This window comes from Notolabrus celidotus, chromosome 15, assembly GCF_009762535.1.
Source record: "Notolabrus celidotus isolate fNotCel1 chromosome 15, fNotCel1.pri, whole genome shotgun sequence".
NCBI lineage: Eukaryota > Metazoa > Chordata > Actinopteri > Labriformes > Labridae > Notolabrus > Notolabrus celidotus.
The window spans coordinates 3,354,982-3,377,514 of record NC_048286.1 but is presented as its reverse complement, the minus strand read 5'-3'; the positions used below and the strand labels follow the sequence as shown (position 1 = coordinate 3,377,514).

Below are 22,533 nucleotides of genomic sequence, written 5' to 3'. Positions count from 1 at the left end.
TTTCCCCTGATATCAAGCACATTACTAAATCTCCATATATCAGTCCCTCCAGGATTTCGCGGGATGTTTTTTGTGATTGTTGCGGCCCAAAAAGCCTGATTTTGCGACAGCTTCTTGAAAAAAATTGCGGTGAAAGTTGCAATTGGTTTTTTTTTGCTTTTGTCCCCCAATAACAGCACAGGGGCAAGTAAATATGCTAAATTACAGTTGTTTTTAGAAAACATTCTTGATGTGGCCACTGTGACTGTATTTTGATTCTCTTGATTCACAGAAAAATGCCATGAAAGGGCTGTATTGCACATTTCGGCAGTCCCTGAATGCACCTCGTAGCGACTGGTGCACAGTCAGTTCACGGCACTCTGAAGTGAATCTGCATCTTTGATGACAAGGAGTTGATCAAAACTTACTGAATGTGTCTGATGTTTCACCAAACTGGAATAAATCAAGCTGTAGATGCAGAGCTTTTTACGGTAACCACGGCAACAACGTCAAACATCAAATATTGAACAGACGTCCCCCGGTTGTGTCTTTGTCACTAACACACACCGGGGGTAAAAATCATCAATGAAGATGAGACAGATGCATGGAGGAGGGAGAGCTGGTTCATACAGCACACCTGCTGCAGGTAGAGACCAAGCTAACACTGAGCCCCTCAATCTATAAATAATAATGTTGTCATGGTCACTTGTCCTGCCTGCTGTCCCCTCTTTTCACCTGTTCTCTGTGCGTGTTTTGCTGTTGAAAAGTGCCGATCAAGTGAGGACTTACGTTTATGTTCCAAGGAAGTCAAATTGATGACAAAACCGATGACGTGCAGCGGCTGGGATTGAGGTAATTGGTCAAATTTGCGGGACTGTTGCGCTGATTGTAAAAAATTGCAGGGCCGCGAAAAAATCGCGCTGATTGGTTGAATTTGCGTTGATAGTTGCGATCGCGAAATCGCAACTTCCTGGAGGGACTGATATATGCTCCAGATATGATCCAGATTAGGGGGGTCGCAATAACCGGTTTTGACGATAACTGTCTTTTAAAAAAGAAAACGCTCAGAAGAAGTGCTCTACTGCTGCTATCTCTATCTATATTGTAAAACAACTACATCTTTTAGAGCAAATGACCTTTTCCATACCGCTTCAAAAAGAACTGGGGGAAAACGATGGGAGAAATGTTGTTTTTATTTTACCAGGGAAAAGAATTCATCGTAAATATGCGTGACCAAGTATGCATTTTGTGTATTATCTCATCTAAACTTAAGCCGTCTTGTACAGATCAAGCCATGACCTCATATTTTTGTGTTCTTGTGTGTGTGTGTGTAAGTGTGTAGGCATGTGTGTAAACCAAGCGGCAAACTCCGGTCTCAAACGATGAAGCCAATGCGGAAGTGATATAAACTGCAATACATCGAAAATCCGCTTGAGGCTGGCTGCAGAAACACCAGAAACCACATAGATATGAATGGGAAAAAGACGATCTTTGCAGCATTAATAAACATGTTTACAGCCTGGTTCAAAAAACGGCTTGGCCCTATGAAGCTAATCTCTCTAATGGCACACTCTGTACGGGGGGTGAATTTTTTTCTAACGTGACGGTTCAGAAGATATTAAGATTATGAGTTTTGCCCAAATAAGGACATGACTGACGTGACTCCCGGTCGGGAACACACAGCCATTGGCTAAGAGGCTCACACTATGTCACACTCTGCCTGGTTGAGTTCCGCATTACCAATATGGCTGCCGCCGTCGATTTGCTTCAAAACAGCTCTCAGGAACAGATGGGTGACATCACGGATACTACATCCATATTTTATACAGTCTATGGTGTAAACATTTGGGGTGCAACAATAAGTGTATCTGTATCGAGCCGTTCAATACAGTGGTCACGGTTCGGTACGTCCTATGAACCGAACAATACGCAATTTTATATTTATTTCATCAACTTCTGGCGAGGGGCTCACCTCTGGTTTTAAGCCTCGTTTTGGGGAGACCAATAACAACTGGCCAGATGATCTCAGTGTCCTGGCAGGGACGTGGTAATGGAGAAGTTTGGTCAGGTACTGGGGGGGCTAGGCCATTAAGGGCTTTAAAACCCAACAATAACATTTTAAAATCTATTCTAAAAGCAACCGGGAGACAGTGCAGTGAAGCTAGGACAGGGGATATGTGGTCACACTTGCGTTTGCCAGTGAGGAGACGGGCAGCAGCGTTCTGTACCAGCTGCAGGCGGTGCAAGAGGGAGTGGTCCAGGCCAAAATACAGAGAGTTACAGTAATCCAGCTGAGTGTTAATAAAAGCATGGATTACTGTCTCAAGATCTCTCTGTAGCAGGTACCCCTTTACTCTTGATAAAATCCTCCAATGATAAAAGCTGTTTTTAACAACTGAACTAACATGGCGATCAAATTTCAGCCTGTCATCATATATTACACCGAGATTCTTAACTGATGACTGGATGTTTGGTGTAAGGGGGTCCAGAAAACCAGCTGGGACTACATCCAAACATTATGACTTCTGTCTTTTTTTCATTTAAGTGCAAAAAGTTTGCAGACATCCAGGACTTGTCATTCAGGCAGTCGAGCAATGTTCTAACAGAATCATTGGATTTTGAAGTTAAAGGCATGTAGATCTTAACATCATTGGCATAACAGTGAAAGGAAATATTACATTTCCTGAAAATTAACCCCAATGGCAGCATATAGAGCAAGAAAATAATCTGCCTGAGGATGGAGCCTTGGGGGACCCCAGAGGTGAGGGGAGCTGAGGATGAGGTGAATTCATCTAGTTTCACAGAGAAACTCCGATCAGAGAGGTAGGACTGGAACCATGAGAGAGCAAAGCCTGTAATGCCCACCCACTGCTCCAGTCATGCCAAGAGGATCCCATTATCGACAGTGCCAAAGGCAGCTGTTTAACAGGATGCATTGTTTGTTGACACTCTGGAACTTTCGCAAAAGGGCGAAAACGAAGCATAGACAGAGTGAAAATCTAAAGACATGATCTGTGGACATTAAGACAAAGATATCAGAGAGGTTACCCATCTGTGGTCTCACACGCAAACTCTCCGTCCCTGCAGCAGCTTGTGATTTCGATACAGTCTGCATATTGTTGTCAGATGTTGGTGCTCAAGTGCTGAAGTTTCAGACTCTCTCTTCACCTTCCTCGTCTCATGTTCAGAGTATTTTAACAAAGAAGAGATGAACAGTAAAGTTGTAGACTCATCCAACTGATAATGTTGTTTTTTTCCCCAAAAAGTTTTGCATAAAGATCATAAGATCACTATATCGTGAATTTTCTGGCCACAATATTCATAAAGTGAGATGCTGATGTTGTGACAGCACTACTGTGGTGATTATGGTGCTGTGACAATTTTGACTTTAAGTTTTAAAAAGAACATACCTTGTTTTATTCAATGTGTGTCTTATATAATAGGATCAATACAGCACTTCTTTAAACTAAATAGCAACAGTGGACCATTTGTTTCTGCTGTCTGCTTCATTTCAGAGATAAATATTGCATTTGAAGAACCAAAAAAACTGATATTTCTCAGATTAAGATGTTTTATCATCAGTTTATGAAGCAGGACACACCATCAGACATTGAACTGTCACTAAAGTGCCGTTTGAAGTTATTCCACCTGTGACAATAACTACTATTACATTTGTGAAAGTCAGAGGTATTAACATTTTTCTATTTCTGCCGTGCATTTCCATTCTTCTTTCCTTCTTTCTCAATGAGAGTAATCCATAAAATAGGTCGCTATTGATGTCTGATTCATACATGAGTGATTCATCACTGATTCACTTTGATAAAGATAGCAGCATGATATTTTGTTCTCGCCGTCACAATCAAAAGCATGATGGCAGGTAATCATCAAAGAAAACTGTGGTCTTAGTTTCTGTTTCGAGGTCTGATGTACAGTGAGCTCTCTGCTGTGAGGTAAAGCCTTCTTATGCTCATAAATGTTGATGCTAACCTTTTGGCTGAGTGTTTTTATAATGCATTATCACTTACAAAGTATTGTTAAACACTAAAGGTTTGGCGCTTCGTCCCCTCCTCTGTATTCTCCACAATCTCCCATTCAGTCAAATCATCCGTCGTCACGGTCTCCGCTTCCACTGCTACGCTGACGACATCCAAGTTTACATCTCCACCAACTCCATCACTGCTCCAACCCTCTCCACCCTGACCAACTGCCTGACAAAAATAAAATCCTGGATGCAAAAAAACTACCTCCAACTCACCTGTGAGAAAAATCTGACCTCTTAATCATCGGCCCCAAATCCCTCACCACGACCACCAACAACTTCAACCTCTCCATCCACAATGCTTCCCTCACTCCGTCCTCACATGTTCACAACCTCGGTATGATTTTTGACTCCCATCTCACTCTGGAACATCACATCAACCACATCACCAAAACCACCTTCTTCCACCTGAAAAACATCGCCCGTCTCCGTCCATCTCTCTCCTTCTCCACCACCGAAACCCTAATCCACGCCTTTATCACTTCCAGACTCCATTACTGCCACAGCATCTTCTACGGCCTTCCTTCAAAACAACTCAACAAACTACTATATATTAGGGATGGGCATTTCAAGCCGAAATACTTTTGGATAATCATTCTTCTTCTGTTGCCTAATGTGTTTAGAAATCAGCCTTAAGACGCTCTATATCCACCGTCTGGCGGGAATACTGTATTACAACCAGGCACCGGTAACAATGATGAAAAATTTTATTTTTAAAATAAGAAAATATTCAAAGTAACAATCCGATTTTTACAAAGTGAACGAATATTTGAAAATCATTGCCCATCCCTACAATATATCCAGAACTCTGCTGCCCTCCTCCTCCCCCACAAAGCCCTCCATAACCAGGCCCCCTCCTCCCTCACCAACCTGCTCCACCACCACACCCCCTCCCATAACCTCTGATCCTCCAACACTCACCTCCTCTCTCTACCACCTGACACCAAGCACCGAACCTGGGGGGTAGAGCTTTCTCTGTCGCCGCCCCCACCCTCTGGAACGCCACTAAACATTCAAAGCTGCCCCAACTGTCCACTTTGAAAACACTCACTAAAACCCACCTGTTTACAACTGCCTTTAATGTATGACTGCTTTTAAATGTACTTGATGCTTTTCATTCGTGTTTTTATTAATCTGTTGTTCCATATGATGTTTTTATCCTCTGCGCAGCGTCTTTGAGTATTCAGAAAAGCACTTTATAAATAAAATGTATTATTATTACTGTAGTGACTACAAAGAGCAAAAAGCTGCGGAGAGGCTGAGGTTGGGAGGTTAGAAAAGTGTCTGACGCACTAAAAGCAGAAATCACTGATGTACAAAAAAGTTGTATTCATGAAAAAGGATAATCATCTCATGATAAAGTGCACAAACAGATTGTTAAAGTGATCAAAAGAAAATAGCAAAAATAGAGGTTAACAAAAAGTACAGAGACCCAGCTCACCCCCCCTCTCTACCTCCAAACAGAAGAAAACAGGTGACCTACATGAACAGAATATCCCCGCCCCTAACACATGACCCCTAAATTACCTAATTTACTGACCCCACAACAAACCATAATGTAAACAAACAACAAAAATAACACCACAAAAAATATACACACAATATCCTACCCTAAACCTCAAAATAAGATACTATAAACACTCACATCCCTCATGGCTCCTACAATTACTATTACTAAAACCATCAGAGAAGAGGATCTGCTCTGCTCGTTAAAGAATAAGTCAGCCAGGTGTAAAGGTGTGACTCCTCTCAGTTTAAATCAGAACTGGGCTGCAATGTTATTAGCTTTATTGGACTGTGACTTCAAAGACAATGCTAATTAGTGGGATAATGTAATGTTGTTGGGGCACAGTTAAGTATCAGCTCTCTCTTAATAATGCTATGAGTTATTTTATATTGAAACAGAGCTGCTTCACTTATTAATACAGGCTGAATTCTTCCTCCACCTCTGCTGCTGACTTGAGTGACAGCTCAACTGACACTGCCCCGACGCTGTTAACTTCGCCCTACTGGCAAAACCATGCAGGCAGACTCATGTCTTATGAATAATGTGCATGCATTATTTGATCCTAATGTAAAGAGGCCTCGTCGTAACGTCCTTGAATTAAACTAAAGCTGTTACACCCCGCTGCCTGAGAGCGGGGAGATAATTCATGAGGCTGAAGAAGCACCGGTGCATCAGTTTGGAAACGAACGCTGGTGCTGTTGTGATCTGCATGTGTGTGTGTGTGGTGGAGGTTCATACCATCAGGATGGGGAAGCTCTCCTGTCCAGCTTTGAAATCAGCTCTGTTGCACAGACCGGCAACCCGAGACAGAGAAGTCCAAGTAGCAGAGCTCTTGTCAAAACCCGAACCTGTGAGAATAGCAGAGGGAGCTGTGTTAGACTGTTTTTATTTGAAAGTAGGGCTCATGCAGTATTTATGCCACTGACTTAACTCTCCCTTCACAGAGTAGCACTGAGTGTAGTTGCTAAACAACAGGGGTCAGTTAAGATGAGCAATCACTTGACAAAAGTGGTTTCTCAGTCCTGCAGTGTTAAAAAAAAACAACATCTATTTTTTAAGGAGAGCGTCAGAAATCTCCTGCATCCAAATTTTTCCTCCTGATTGTCCCAAAAATGACCCTCAGTATTCTGCAGCCGCCTGCATTCATTTTTTATTATGTTCCCAGACTCTCTGGAGCGGCCTCTGTCCCTGTTATTGTGAAAACAGAATGTGGATGCGGTGAGCAACAGCGAGTACACAGCAGCAAACTGTGGTTGCAGTTGTTGAACCCGGCAAAGCGAGGTGCAAAAACCTGCTAAAGCTGCAAAAATAGTCTGCACGCCTTAAAAAATGAATTCACTCTGTTTCCTCAAGCGCTCGCTCTGTTTCAGCTGCACAGCCCTTCTCAGCACTATTGGCTATTCATTGTTGCACAATCGTCTGACTCAACACTCATTGGTATGCATGCAGCACCTGTTGTTTCGCCTTCCAAACCTTTCTATTATTGCTAACAGCTTCTTTGAAATTTGGCTCCATTTGTGCCTTTTTGCAGTGACACATGGATCTGATTGGTTCTGCAGCGGCGCCCGTGCTCGTGGGGAACTCTGGGAAAAGACATGTTTGTAGCTGAGGGTTGTTCCACCCTCACATGCCGCTGTTCAATTAATCCGAGCGCTAGTGCGAACAGCAATGTCAGTTGGCGGCGTGAGCGTTGGACAGATGAATTTCAGCAGGTGGTCACACTCCCACTTCTGCGTTCCCACACTCTCTCTATTTCCCCTCTCTCCTCCTTCTCTTTTCATCCCTCTCTCCGTCTCACCAGTCTGGTCCTCGGTAGTGTCAGCCTCGTGGATCTGGTTGTCGAACCACATGTGGGCTACGGTCATGCGGTTCTGGGTCAGCGTGCCCGTCTTGTCGGAGCAGATGGTGGAGGTGGAGCCGAGAGTCTCTACGGCCTCCAGGTTCTTCACCAGGCAGTTCTTCTTGGCCATCCGCTTGGCAGTGAGAGTCAGACACACCTGGGAGGACGGTGGGAGGTGGAGGGGGAGTAGGGGGAGGAGTGAAGAAGGAAGAGGAGAGGATAAGAGAGAGAGAGAGAGAGAGAGAGAGAGAGAGAGAGAGAGAGGAGAGGATGGATGATTGTTAGTCAACGAGGGGAGAGAGCATGTGTACGCACTGGTGCATTCAAGTGTTTGTGCATGTGAAACCATGCGTGGTCCAGATGCCTTAAGCATTTGTGAGTGTTGCTGTGTTTGTGTGTGTGTGTGCATGTGTGTGTGTGTGTGTGTGTGTGTATTTTGGTTGGCTGGTTAACAGCAGGTGCACAGCCACATAAAGATAGGATGAAGGGACACACTCCGTATGTTAAAGCAGACACATTATCTCACATTGACCGTATTTCTCACATAACATCAGCTGCAGCACAAACAAACATCCCCACACGCTGCGCGTGGCGAGGAGCTGAGAGCCAGAGCAGAAGCCAGTGGAAGTCAATTTATTTCAGGGACCAGTGAAATGTCGACTGATGGCATTTCAAATGCCAACTGGCATCCTCCTCGGCTCACACTTTGTTTATTGTTGCAGAAAAAGTTAGATTCACTTCCACTCCAACAGTGAGCAATAAATCACCTGCTTAGCTGTGCTCCGTAGCATCATTAGCACTAAAGCTAAAACAGTCAGTGAAGGTAAATTAGAGTTAGGAAAAGCGCAGGTGTAACTAATAACATTGACAATGGCTCCGTTCCATTTAGGTGTGCCAGTAAGCCATGACAGCGAGCCAGCAGGCACTTTATCAGGGGCTCAACAACTGGCTTGTTAAGAGCTGCACTAATCGATACTTTTAATGTTAACAAAGGATGAAATTACTGCTTATAATGAGGAAACAGCTGCTTAAAGAGACACATTCAAGGATAAAAACCAATATCTGCATTCCCCTGATGTTTAGACAGCTCTTTCAGCTCATTATTTTACCAATGAAACTCAAAAATCAAAAAACTAAACACTTCACCAGCACAGAAACACACAGCAGAGGAGGGATAGATATCAGGACGACTTAAAGGACAAGATATCTTTAACTCAAGGACTGGTGGAGAACAAAAAGAAGTTGGCTGCGATGAGGTGTAAACACCCGGATAGACTGACAGTCAAGAGCTGGATCCTCACTTTCCTTGATATAGTTTACTTAGAGCTTTCCACTGCTCCATTGGATGGTCACAGTTAAAGACTGTAATATTCAAATGTGGGCTTCATTTGGTGAAGAACTGAAGGAGCAGATCTAGCCTCTCTTAGGATCTGTGTTGTGGTCTGATGCAGCTGGTGGTCTCAGTTTGTTCTCGGTGGGTTTTTATCTATTTCAATTTTGTATATATATATACTGTGATTGTGATTACAATGTACACTATTAGTCATTTTTTCTAAAAAAAAAAAAAGATTTGATAAAAAAAAAAATGGTGAGGATCAAAAAGAGATGAAGGAGCGACAACATAAGATGCATGTTCATAGATAGTCTCTGCATGAATGCTCCTGCTGCTACGTACCTGCAGGTGTGTCAGTGTGTTTGTTTGCTATCAGGTCCAACATTTTCTAACCAGGTGGAGTAATTTGTTACATTGCCTCCTAGGGGTGTAAAAGTGCGTGTATTTATAAAGAACCGTTTCCAAATGGCTCTCTCGGATCGGTGCAGAAGCGTACCTACACGGTATTTAAGTTCAGATATTTACCCGTTATGTTGAGAATAGACAGACAAATTGAAAATCTGCTCGCATTTGGCGCTTGGAGGGAGTTCTGCACTATTCTATGTTCTAATCCATGTTATCTTTTTTTATTATAATATTTAAAACTATATTTTATTTAAAAATGTAAAATCTGAGCAGGCCTGCAAGCCTTAACTTTCATTTTCGATAAAGCTTATAGTTACAGCTGGCTCAGGCTTGGACCAGCTCTTAGTTATGCTGCTATAGGTTTAGACTGTCGGGGGAACTGACATACTGGGATCCTGTCTTACCCTCCTGCGCCCCCAACATACATAGAGAGAGTCTCTAAAAGTAGTATGGGAGGTTGAGCCTTCAGTTATCAGGCTCCTCTCCTTTGGAATCATCTACCAGTCAGGGTCCAGGAGGCAGACACCCTCTCTACTTTTCAGAGTAGGCTTCAAACTTTCCTTTTTGATAACGCTTATAGTTAGAGCTGGATCAGGCTTGGACCAGCTCTTAGTTATGCTGCTATAGGCTTAGACTGCCGAGGGAACTGACACACTGGGATCCTGTCTAACTCTCCCCTGACCCCAACCCCCCCATCACTTCCTTTAACTCTCCCTATTCCATTAAAGTTACTAACCATAGACCTTTCTGGAGTCCCTGAGCTCCCTTGTCTCGTAGGTTCCTCTTGATCTCTGCTGCTGTGGACGTGCCAGACTCCAGCTGCTACAACTACTACTATCTGTCTCACCACTATCATCTCTCTCTCTCTCTCTCTTCATCTCCCTCTATCCCTCTCTCCAACACAGTCTCAGCAGATGTGTGTCTAACATGAGTCTGGTCCTGCTGGAGGTTTCTGCCTGTTAAAGGAAGTTTGTCCTTGCCACTGTAACTTGCTAAATGCTGCAAAGTGCTCTGCTCATGGTGGATTAAGATGAGATCAGACTGAGTCCTGTCTGTTTGGAAAGAGTCTTTAGATAACATTTGTTTTGATTTGGCGCTATATAAATAAATATTGATTGATTAAGTTCCAAATAGAGGAATATACATTTTATGTGTTCCTTTTTTCCCCTTAAGCTACCGAAAATGTACCGAATCACCGAAATGTTTGTGTACCGTTCACCTCTGTGTCTCCATATTGAATATAAACATCTATTAATGTAGCTCTCATTGGCCAGCAAGAATTCATTCACTACTTCCAGAGTAGTCAGTGGTCTTTACATGCTTATCATAAAGTATGAATACAACCAAAACACCACCTGCTACAAAATGTATGTACAAGGCCCAATCACCTCCACCCACCCAGGACTTATTATCATAACAAGGAGTAAGATAAAAATTATAATAAGTAGAATTAAAAGTGTGTTTATTGCTTCTGTTAATTAATGCTCCGTGCAGAGAAGCCAAATTTGACTCTTTCCCTGTAGTGCTGTTCCTCCTCTGCTCTCAGAGGATTATAATCAGCAGTCCTTCATACAGGAGGAGCTTATTTGTTGATGAGTGACGTGTAAAGAGGATGGTGTGCTTGGACATAAAATCAAATTTAAAAAGTAGAAGGACTTCTCCTCACATCTCTCCGGGTCAAAATCAATAAATACTTTAAACAGACCCGCCTCCGACTTCAAGACCCGAGACAGACACATCCACTCACAGTGACAGTCGCCAGCAGCCCCTCGGGCACGTTCGCCACGATGATGCCGATGAGGAAGATGACGGCCTCCAGCCAGGAGTAGCCCAGGATGAGCGACAGGATGAAGAAGCTCACGCCCAGGAAGACGGCCACTCCCGTGATGATGTGGATGAAATGCTCGATCTCGATGTTGATGGGCGTGCGGCGGACTTCCAGCTCTGACGCCAGCGTGGCGATCCGTCCCATCACGGTTCGGTCACCGGTGGCAATTACGACGCCGTGAGCTGTGCCTGAGAGAGAGAGAGAGAGAGAGAGAGAGAGAGAGAGAGAGAGAGAGAGAGAGAGAGAGAGAGAGAGAGAGAGAGGGGGGGGGTGTACATGTTATTCTCCTTATCTTCCATAGTGACACATTTTTGAGCCCTGAGTGTTCGTCAAGATGACGTAAGCTTTCTCTAAACGTGTTTGTCTCCACGTGAAATATCCACAAAGAGACAAATGACTGCTAACAGGGTGTGAGACACTGCAGGAGCTGAGTGTTGTGTTTAGTAAACAGGAGGGAGGGCTGACGGGGTGGTGATGGCTGGACGAAGACTGGTGATGGATTGAGGTGAATTACAGGTGTTGGGGAGTGATTGATGGTTGGGTGGATTGAACAGATGCCTGAGTGGAGGACCGAGGAGGGAGGAAAAGAATCTCAATCAGGCAAATTAGGAATAATGCCATCCACGGACCTCAATATCTGCGGGGTAATTCAAGATTTGTGGGCCATTTAGAGAAAACTACAGTAAAACAGACATTATGTCTGAAGAGGAAATGTTGCTGCTGAATATTTAAAATGTAATCTCTCGTGCTGAGAGCCCAACAAACACAATTTAAATCACCTCCACTGAGTGTGGATGGGAGAGGATATCTCAGGGACAGACATTTAGAGATATAGAGGCCAAACTATGAGCTCAGCTTCAAAGAACTTCCTGTTTTTAGATTTGCAAAGAGAAACTGAGCAGCAGAAGATGGCATAGGTTGTGTTTGTATTTTATCATGCTTTTTAAGGATGCAGCTTAGTCCAGACTCTCAGGCTGTGGAGGAATTGTACCATAGACCGAAGCGCTGTTTGAAGCCAATCATCAGCGGGTGCCATATTGGAAATGCTGAACTCAACCTAACTTCTATTGAGCTAGTGTGAGGTAAAGAGGCAGGCCTTTAGCCTTTTTGCTAACAGCTACAGGGTGCCCACCTGTCAGTCAAGTCAGCCGTGCCCTTATATGGGCAAAACTTGTATGTATGTGGATTCTGGTGTTTCTGCAGCCAGCCTGTAGTGGAAACTTGATGAACTGCAGGTTTAGCACTTCTGCATGGGCTTCATATTTTAAGACCACTTGGTATGTACTTGATATCACGGTGGGCAGAGCCACTGGGCTGTGCCTTTTGCCAGGTCGTCACTTCTAAATAAGAATGTGTTCTTAATGACTTACCTGTTTAAATGAAGGTTAAAGTAAATGAAATAAAAATAAACACTGTGAGCTGCAAACTACATAAAGATGTCTACATAGGGAGCAGAAAGGTGAACTGTGAGGCATGATTAAAAGGAAAAGGCAGGGCAAATGAGTTTTCAGCATCATGAAGCTGGCCGCCTTTCAACATGGATATACATCACAATGGGTTAGCCTGGATAGGACCGGGTTATGTTCAGATATTGAGCTTCAAATAGGCAGAAAAGTGCCATCATTTTACTTATATTTATTTAAATGTTGTTTTTTTTTGTTTGTTTTTTTAAAACATTTTCATTATTTTATTTATTTTCATGTTGTTTTATTACTCTATTTGTTGTACTGTTGTTTGATTATATTATTTATTGTAATGTTGTTTTATTATTTCATTCATTTTTTAACTATTTGTGTTTAATTATTTGTCTTCTCCATAGACAATACTTTAACTTATTTTTAATTCCACATATATTATTGTTATTTTTATGCATTAGTTTCTACTTCAAAATCTATTTTTTTTTTCAATATGTAGCATGTTTGCCATTATTTTATGTCTGCTTCTTTCTTGTTTGAGTCGCTGTAAAGCACTTTGAATTGCAGTTGCTTTGTCTGAAAGATGCTCTAATAATAAAGCTTGATGGATTGACTGATTGATTGAAAATAAAAGCACTTTGTTGACAAATGTCAGCTTGATATTTTACCTTCTGCAAAACTTTGATACAGATATTAATAAAGTTGCAGAATCTCATAAGAGAATCCCATTGAAATGCTTTCTACACCGTCATTTGAAGGCTCGTAGAGAGTGAAATAATAACTCAAACTCCCACCGGATGAATTTAAAATGGAAGCACTCGTTAATAATCTCCATGCATCCACATTTCAACATGTACACACTTCACCGCAGGGTGCAGGGACGGCTTTTCTGTTAAATCCTGCACCTAAATCCACTCATGGCTGGGTGGTAAAGTCAAACTCTGCTGATCTCCAGATGGCTTTACAAAAAAGACATTTAGAAGCGTTAAGAGACAATCTTGTCCAGATGTGGCCTACCGACCCTCGACACAGTTGGTGGAAAAGAAGCAGATGTTCCGAGTCTCGAGAGGATTGTCGTGCGTGAACTCTGGGGAGCGGGTCTGTGGCTCAGATTCTCCCGTCAGAGAGGAGTTGTCCACCTTCACGGGGACAGAGACAGAGGAAGAGAAAGCAGTGTTAGTTAGAGCTGGAGTCAGGGGGGGAGACACAGGTGAGACTGACAGGTTGGAAATGAAAGAAACAGCTCTTATCAGCAACAAGTGCAATGATGTAACTCTTGTTCTGTCAGAGCTGTCTTCAGGTCTAACTTATCTTTGCAATGTTTCCCTGCAGATGAAGAAATCCATACCACTGAGCACACCGCTCTTATTGCAGCGGCTCAAATTCCTGTTGGACTGACTAAAGAAGAAATGCTGTTTGAGCTAAAAGGCTGACATTTTAGAGAAATGTTCACCCTGCAGCTACAGAAAGTTTACAGAGAGAAAGAACAGATTGACATCAGACCTAAATATTGACATCTAGCCGCTCAAACACTGCAGGACTTGACTTTGGGTTTTTACAGATAATAATGCTGCTATGCGGCTGAAGTTTAGAGACCTCCTGACATTTACTTTGACTGGAAGTTAAGGATTTAACTAATTCAGCAAGTTTCCTTCAAATCCAAAACACAGACTGGTACTTTATTCAAGGGTTCCAGGGGATGTAGGGATGAGTCTTCCGTGAAGAGAAGTCAAAGAGGAGAGGGTTTGTATATGAATGAACGTCACTCTGTCATCGTGACTCAAAAAAGTTTACCTTTTGAAAATAAATCACTAAGAAAAAATAACTTTTTTCAGGATATTCTAATTTGTTGAGATGCACCTGTTCAACTAGTGTTTGCTGAAATGCTGGCAGATATTATTAAATGGGTTACAAACAAAAACATGAACGCTTCCAACACCAAAACCCAGACCCACGCCTACAGCTCCTGCAGTTTGGTCCAGAACCTGTAGATAAAGATCAGGTTCAGAGAGAAAAGACTTGGCAACTACCTGATCCAGATGGATTGCCATAGAAACTTGGCATTCATGATCTTAAGAGCCTGAGCCTGAGATTTACTTTGTTTACCTGCTGATATTTCTTACAGAGCAAATGCAACAAAATACTACAAAACTTTCAACATATCCAGAGAAATATTCTCAAAACGGCAGGACGAACTGGCATTTTAGATTATGCATGAACCTACAGGATGTATTTTCTAAGGACATCCCCTTCAGTGCCACAAATTTACACTTTGGTTCAAAGGTAAAAGAGGAAAACCACTGTATTGACTGCTCTAACTGTAATGGCATCAATAAGACATCAGGGACTGTTTTGTGGACGATACAAACAACTGCTCGGAAAGATATCCGTTGGTACTAGATATCAGATTGGCAACTTATTTGTCCTCTTTTAAATCTCTTTTAAAAACATATTTTTATCAGTGTGCTTTAATATTTTAATATTTATTATATTTTTACATTTTTTTTATTTGTATGTATTTATAATTTTACATTTTTATAGATATTTTTTTTAGATTTTTACAATATTTATTTTATAATTTTGTATTTTTATATATTTTGTATTTCTGAGTTTTAATCTTTTATCTTTGTTGTTTTTATCTTCCAAAATTGTTTTATTTCCTTTTACTTGTCTCCCTCAGTTTTCTCTTTTATTGGCTCTCAGTTTCTGTCTTATTTGTAAAGCCCTTTGAATCCCTGTTTTGAAAAGTGCTATAGAAATAAAGATTAAGTCAAATTTTTAACAAATCCAAAGAAATCTCTCTAAAGTCTGATTGCTTTATATTTGAGCACAAGTTCACGGTTCAAGATGTATTTGTTGCGCCACTTGCAGTTCGCAGTTTATGTTCCAGAGTAAGATGTTGTGGCAAACATTTCTGTAAGAGATTAATGTGCAAAATAAAAACTTTAGTGTTTGTGTGCCACATCTTCAACCCATGATTTGATTTAAGGCCTTAAAACTATGACTTCCAAAATGCCTCTTTGTTTCAGTGCAAATATGCAAACATGAGCATGTGAATCCACTCATTTAAAAAAAGTAAGCATGATGATATAATTGATAAAAAGGCCTCGACACAAAGTAGTAAAGAAGTAAAAAGCTAGCTGAGCTACTGTAGACTCCCGGCCTCCCTCCCCTACCTTGCATCCGCTGGAGGAGATCACTCGAAGGTCAGCTGGGATGCGGTCTCCCCCTTTGATCTCCACCAGATCTCCCTGCACCACAAGCTCAGCATTGATCTGCATCTTCTCCCCCTCCCGGATCACCAACGCTTGCTGGCATGGAGAAAAAGGATGGGTGAGACGAGTGGGGGAGAGGGAGAGACAGAGAGAGTTTGGGGAACAGAGAGAGGATTTAGTCAGAGGAAGAGATAAAAAAAGAGGGAGCCAGCGGGTGTAGAGGTATGGGAAAGGAAGAGATAGAGCGAGGAGAAAAGGAAGGAGAGAGGGTGAAAAGACAGGTATGGATAAAGAGACAAGGAGGCAGTGAAAACGGCCTAAATAGATTAAAGAATTAGGCAATCGAAGTGCTCGAGGTGGATAACACGGGGAGTTTTTATGCAAACACACACAATCCGAAGTTGGCTCAAACATTTATTCTTCCTTTGTGCAAGCTTATTAGGTTTCCACTCAAGTGGGAGTGTAAGCCCTACTTGAGGGACGGCTTATTTATTCCAGAAGCTGTGAGACTACACCAAACACAGAATGCACCGGCTTACCTGTGGCACCATTTTCTTGAAGGAGTCCATGATTCGGGAGCTCTTGGCCTCTTGGAAGTAGGAGAAGCAGCCGGTGATGATGACCACAGCCGCCAGCACCACGCCCAGGTACAGCTGAGACAGAGAAAAACCACAGCGGGGGATCACAGGGTTATCTTAGTGTGTTTGAGTGATGGACTTACACACCTCTTAATGGTTTTACAACAAGCGGCAGGCTCTGGTCTTAGAATATGAAGCAAATGCAGAAATGTTAAAATCTCCAGTTCATGGAGCGTCCACTAGAGGCTGGTTCCTGAAGTACAAGAAACCACATACACATTCATTCAGAGAACACGGTCTTTACAGCAGAAATAAACATGTTTACAGCCTGGTACCAAAAAACAGATAAGGTCTGAGTAGTTAATTTCTCTAGTTTTCAGTCACGTGACCCCCACAGCAGCCTGGAGGGCAAAAAAGAGCACAGTAACATGACAGCTTCCATTCATTCAGACTTGTTAAACCGTCTCTCCCTCCTAAAGTTCACTGTCAAACCTTGACACTAAACATGAACCTTCTCCTTAGCTTAACCAACACTTAATCACCACACTGTCAGGATAAAGGTGTCCGGCTGTGAAAACAGACCTTATTACTAAGCTAGCGTTAGCTGGTTTGCTAGCGGTGTCAACAAGTTACTGGTGAAGTTGTTTACATCGGTCCTCACACAGCCACCATGTCAGGAGAACTACATCCACTAAACATACAATAACTAAAACACTCTGTGTTTACTTTAACTTACCGTTAATTAAATGTTCAAAGCTCAAAGACATGTGGACTTTTCTATCATTGTTTTGTTCCCTCAGCAGGGATAGAGGAGCGTCTATAATTAATCCACCTCTCCTCCTCTCAGGGTTTCTTTTCTCAGATGGGAATCTAATAGGGATTTTTCAGTGTTTTTGAAGTGCGGTTGTATGAGATTTTTGTTTGTACTAGCCACAACGGATGCCGCTCAGCTCAGCCCCTGTAATGAAAAACTGCAGGAGAAACAGTATGCAAGCTAGGCTACAGTTTCTGCAGACCAGTTTAGTCCTTCAGACCGGGTCAGTCCTGCAGACTGGGTCAGTCCTACCAGGTAATTCAGCTCATTTTAAAAGATTCCGACCCGAACACTCATCTCGGTTTAGGTGTACGATCCACTTGTAATTTTATTCAGCACTTCACTTTGACATCAGAAAGTCTGTTTGTTTTTACATTATTTACTGACACAACACAGACGTGCTCCTCCGCATGCAGCGCACTGATCAGCTGTTCAGGCCTGCAGCTTCACAGTGATAAAAATACAACTAAACTTAGTGACGAGGGATTCTGACTGCGCCGATGTCATGCCATTTACTGCGGACACACATGGACATCTTTATGAGCCGGAGTTCACAGAGGAAAAGGTGATTCAATGCACCGGAGGAAAAAGAGGAGAAACTCAGAGCTAAACTGGAGAGCAGGTGAGATCCAGAGTTACCTGGTGGAGCAGGTGTGTAAACTGTGAGCGAATGTTTACAGTTTACACACAATGAACCAAGAACACTTCTTGCTGTCACAAGCAAGACTTAAAGCTGGGGTTGGTAATCAGATTTAGATCCACTTTTTGTCATACTGGTTATAATGATCTTTATGTCCTGATGGTAATCAATACATAATGTGTTCTTAAAAAAGAAGGAAGAAAAGCTGCTATCTACAGCCGGAGTAAACCTGGGAAAACACCAACCATCAGCCTTTTTTGGGTGCCAAAATTTTAAACCATTCAAATCCTGTCCTGTCGTTCTGCCCTCCTCCTGTGCGTACATTTCCCCGGCGTGTACTCTGAGTCTCCGTCTCCTGTCTCTGCTTCCCCTGACTCTATTTACTGCCCCTCTCGCTCGACCCCGGGCCTGTCCCCTCTGACCCGATGAGGTGCTTTGCTCAGGACGGTAGTTCGGATCAGAGTCTAAAAAGCTCTCACCACGGAGGCTCTGACAAGCAAAAGAATGAATGACATTTAGTAAGCCCTACAGAAAATGTAGATGTACTGTAGCGTCCGTCCGGACGCTGTAGGGATGAAGAGCCGATTGGTGAACACGTTGATCTTTACTAATCGGTCACTGTCGGCCGTGATCACGCCAACCAACAAAACAACAATCAATGTTTGAATGAATGATAAACTTCTCCTCTTGTCTCTCCTCTCTCCCGCTCACACTCTCTACACCTCTCCTTGATGCCTTCACTGACCGTCAACACTGTAGGAATTAAGAACATCTACACTGAACCTGTTTAACAAACAGTAGAGCTGTTACAGTATTATATATGTGTTATAACTTTTTTCCTGATATCGTGTCACCAGTACAACTGGCTAATGCTAGCATGACAGATGTAAGTACTAACAGCAGCCATGTTGTTTGTGTTTTTAACTTTCACTCTGAGAATGTTTTGGTGAGGACTGGTTTTGAATCAGTCACCATCATATGGTCGCAAGTCAGCGACTTGGGGAGGGGTTAGACCAAGCGGCAAACTCCGGTCTCAAACGATGAAGCCAATGCGGAAGTGATATAAACTGCAGTATATCGAGAATCCGCTTGAGGCTGGCTGCAGAAACACCGGAAACCACATAGACATGAATGGGAAAAAGACGATCTTTGCAGCATTAATAAACATGTTTACAGCCTGGTTCAAAAAATGGCTTGGCCCTACAAAGCTAATCTCTCTAATGGCACACACTGTACGGGGGGTGAATTTTTTTCTAACGTGACGGTTCAGAAGATATTAAGATTACGAGTTTTGCCCAAATAAGGACATGACTGACGTGACTCCCAGTCGGGAACACACAGCCATTGGCTAAGGGGCTCACACTACGTCACACTCTGCCTGGTTGAGTTCCGCGTTACCAATATGGCTGCTGCCGTCGATTTGCTTCAAAACAGCTCTCAGGAACAGATGGGTGACATCACGGATACTACGTCCATATTTTATACAGTCTATGGGTTAGACGGAGTCCTGAGGAAATGCTACATTCAAATTCATGCTAGTTTTCCGAGACTGCCAACCCCAGCTTTAACAACAGTCCTTCTAGACTTTTGGGAATTAAGCTAAACCAGCAGATCACAAACTAGTGTGGCTAGTATAATTAGTGACATAAAACTCATACAACCCCACTTCAAAAACAATATAATATACCTTTAAGAAGCAGAACCCGGGTTTGTCTCCTCGTCATATAACTGAGAAACAACTGTTTGGTATTTTTTAAGTTTTTAAACACGTAGTTAGCAGCAGAGTCCGGTTATTCCCCTGTAGCCTGTAGCAGTAAGAAGCCTCTTTTTGTCCTCCAGGGGGGGGGCGTTCCATGAGTGTGTGACGTCACGTGAAAACTATGAATCAGCACACACTGTACAGGGGGACTTTTGCTCTTAGAAGGGCATGGTTGACTTAATTGGGAAAAGGCTAGAGGCCCGCCTCTTTACCTCACACTAGCTCGGATTAATTTAGGTTGTGTTCAGGATTTCCAATATGGCACCCGCTGACGATTGGTTTCAAAACAGATGGGTGACGTCACGGATACTACGTCCATTTATTATAAAGTCTATGCTTTAAAACAGCAGAACCATAAACACAGAGGGCAAGAGAAGGGTTCAGAAAACCTCAAGAAGCTCTTAGTCTTAGAGGAGGATTTAAAAGGAGAGGCCGTCATAGAGCCGAGTTTTCGTACACTATTCCTGTCATCTTGGACGGCTCGCTCAAAGTGAACATCTGTCTCCCCAAACCCAGAAAACCAAGAACTGACACTCTGAGCTGCGAGGCCACCAAGACACACTCTCTGAACCGGTGCCAGACTATGCAGACGCGGGGAACATTCATTCTGATGTATTTTGATTTTGAATATTTTCACAAGCGAAGAAGAAGATGAAGAAGAAGAGGAAGAAGCGGTTACGTGTTGAGCTCCCACTGATGCAAACAAGACAGCCAGGCACTTTGGATGAAAGCGTCTGCCAGCTGGTGTGCTGCATGTCCTGTTCTCCTGCAAAACTAAAATCCTAAAGCCTGAAAAGTTTTTGGAAGATGCCGCTTTCATTTGACAGCAACAACAGAATGTTTTGCTCTTTTCCGCATGGATGCCTTTTTTTTTTTTTTCTACGGTAGCATTGCAAAATCCTCTGAACCAGGAAACACATTGTTTCCTCAGAAAGTCACTTGTCAGTGTTAGAAACAGTTTGCAGCTCCTGTTTTTTGTCTATACATGGTTTTTGTGGATTTAAGCTAAGCACTTTTGGCTCTCCTGGCTTTGGGAGACATTTGTTCCTCACTTTCTTGCTGTGCAGAATTGTGTGAGCAACATTTCTGCAGGGAGAGGACACATTTCAATCTATGAGTTTAAAGCCTCTGGGAACCCAAATCAACAGAAACGTTCATATGTAAATACCAAAAACTATATAAAAATATTAGAACTCAACTTTGATCATTTTTCAAATATGTTCAATTACATTTCTTTAACATGTTTTCACACTGAGTTTTAAGGGGGCTGGTTTAACATGATATTTATTACGTAATAAATATCCAACCAATCAGAAATGAAACACTGAGTCACGTGCACAGATGTTCATCAAAACTACTCCACTCCTGCTCAGACCGTCTCCTGACGTCTCAGCCAGCTCCCCTCAGTGTTGTCTTAGCTGTTAGCTTGTTTGCTAATCACGTACTGCCTGTAATCTGTCTGTATAGCTGTCTCTCTGCTCTTTGCACCGCTGTGCTCGTGTGTCCCTGTCTGCACATCCACCGTGAAGATGACAGCTTGTTGTCCGTCTGACACCACCACACCGGTCATTCTTCTATTTCACTAACTGAAGTGATTTGGGGAAACTTTGGGACGCGGTTGAGTTGAGCAGTGGCCGAGTGGTTAAAGCAGTCCCACACATGCTCCGCTAATTTCCCCAGGACTGGTTCACTAACTTTCTCCAGGACTGGTTCACTAACTTTCCCCAGGACTGGTTCACTAACTTTCCCCAGGACCGGTTCTCTAACTTTACCCAGGACTGGTTCACTAACTTTCCCCAGGACTGGTTCACTAACTCTCCCCAGGACTGGTTAACTATCTTTCCCCAGGACTGGTTCACTAACTTTACCCAGGACTGGTTCACTAACTTTCCCCAGGACTGGTTCACTAACTTTCCCCAGGACCGGTTCACTAACTTTCCCCAGGACTGGTTCACTAACTTTCCCCAGGACTGGTTCACTAACTTTCCCCAGGACTGGTTAACTAACTTTCCCCAGGACCGGTTCACTAACTTTACCCAGGACTGGTTCACTAACTTTACCCAGGACTGGTTCACTAACTTTCCCCAGGACCAATTCACTAACTTTCCACAGGACCGGTTCACTAACATTCCCCAGGACCAGTTCACTAGCTTTCCCCAGGACTGGTTCACTAACTTTCCCCAGGACTGGTTCACTAACTTTCCCCAGGACTGGTTCACTAACTTTCCCCAGGACTGGTTCACTAGCTTTCCCCAGGACCGGTTCACTAACTTTCCCCAGGACTGGTTCACTAACTTTCCCCAGGACTGGTTCAATAGCTTTCCCCAGGACCGGTTCACTAGCTTTCCCCAGGACTGGTTCACTAACTTTCCCCAGGACTGGTTCACTAACTTTCCCCAGGACTGGTTCACTAACTTTCCCCAGGACTGGTTTACTAACTTTCCCCAGGACCGGTTCACTAACTTTCCCCAGGACTGGTTCACTAACTTTCCCCAGGACTGGTTCACTAACTTTCCCCAGGACTGGTTCACTAACATTCCCCAGGACTGGTTCACTAACTTTCCCCAGGACTGGTTCACTAACTTTCCCCAGGACCGGTTCACTAACTTTCCCCAGGACTGGTTCACTAACTTTCCCCAGGACTGGTTCACTAACTTTCCCCAGGACTGGTTCACTAACTTTCCACAGGACCGGTTCACTAACTTTCCCCAGGACTGGTTCACTAACTTTCCACAGGACCGGTTCACTAACTTTCCCCAGGACTGGTTCACTAACTTTCCACAGGATCGGTTCACTAACCTTCCCCAGGACTGGTTCACTAACTTTCCCCAGGACAGGGTAAAGCTTAACATATTTGAAAAATGGATCGAAGTTGAGTTCTAATATTTAAATAGTTTTTAGTATTTAGCAACACATTTGGGAGCATGTTTCTGAAATTAAGGAGACAATGTGAGCTGTGTTTTAAACGAGCAGCAGCGACATGTAAAGTTCTGGTAAGGTGGATTCTCATCTTAAACACCTTCATGTGCATTATTCAGAAGCTCTGAAGCTGCAGGCAGTCGGAGCTTTGAAGCGGCTCATCAGAGCATCCAGCTGTACATACTCAGCACTGAATGCAGAGATTAAATAGCGGGGAGATTAAAGTTATCACGTGTGTGCATGTGCATGTGCATGTGCATGT

General features: G+C 43.0%; 1 protein-coding gene across 13 annotated transcripts in view; it reads right to left on the bottom strand.

The window, feature by feature from the left end:
* The window catches only part of atp1a2a (ATPase Na+/K+ transporting subunit alpha 2a), a 104,408-nt gene that overhangs the window by 62,713 nt on the left and 19,162 nt on the right, over window positions 1–22,533 (bottom strand). For all 13 annotated transcript variants that reach the window (XM_034702975.1, XM_034702983.1, XM_034702972.1 and 10 more), the window contains 6 exons: window positions 16,101–16,214; window positions 15,523–15,657; window positions 13,368–13,485; window positions 10,851–11,119; window positions 7,324–7,522; window positions 6,264–6,373 (listed from right to left, as the gene is read on the bottom strand). In XM_034702975.1, the coding sequence (XP_034558866.1) occupies window positions 6,264–6,373; window positions 7,324–7,522; window positions 10,851–11,119; window positions 13,368–13,485; window positions 15,523–15,657; window positions 16,101–16,214 (945 nt within the window). The remainder of the gene's footprint in view (window positions 1–6,263; window positions 6,374–7,323; window positions 7,523–10,850; window positions 11,120–13,367; window positions 13,486–15,522; window positions 15,658–16,100; window positions 16,215–22,533) is intronic.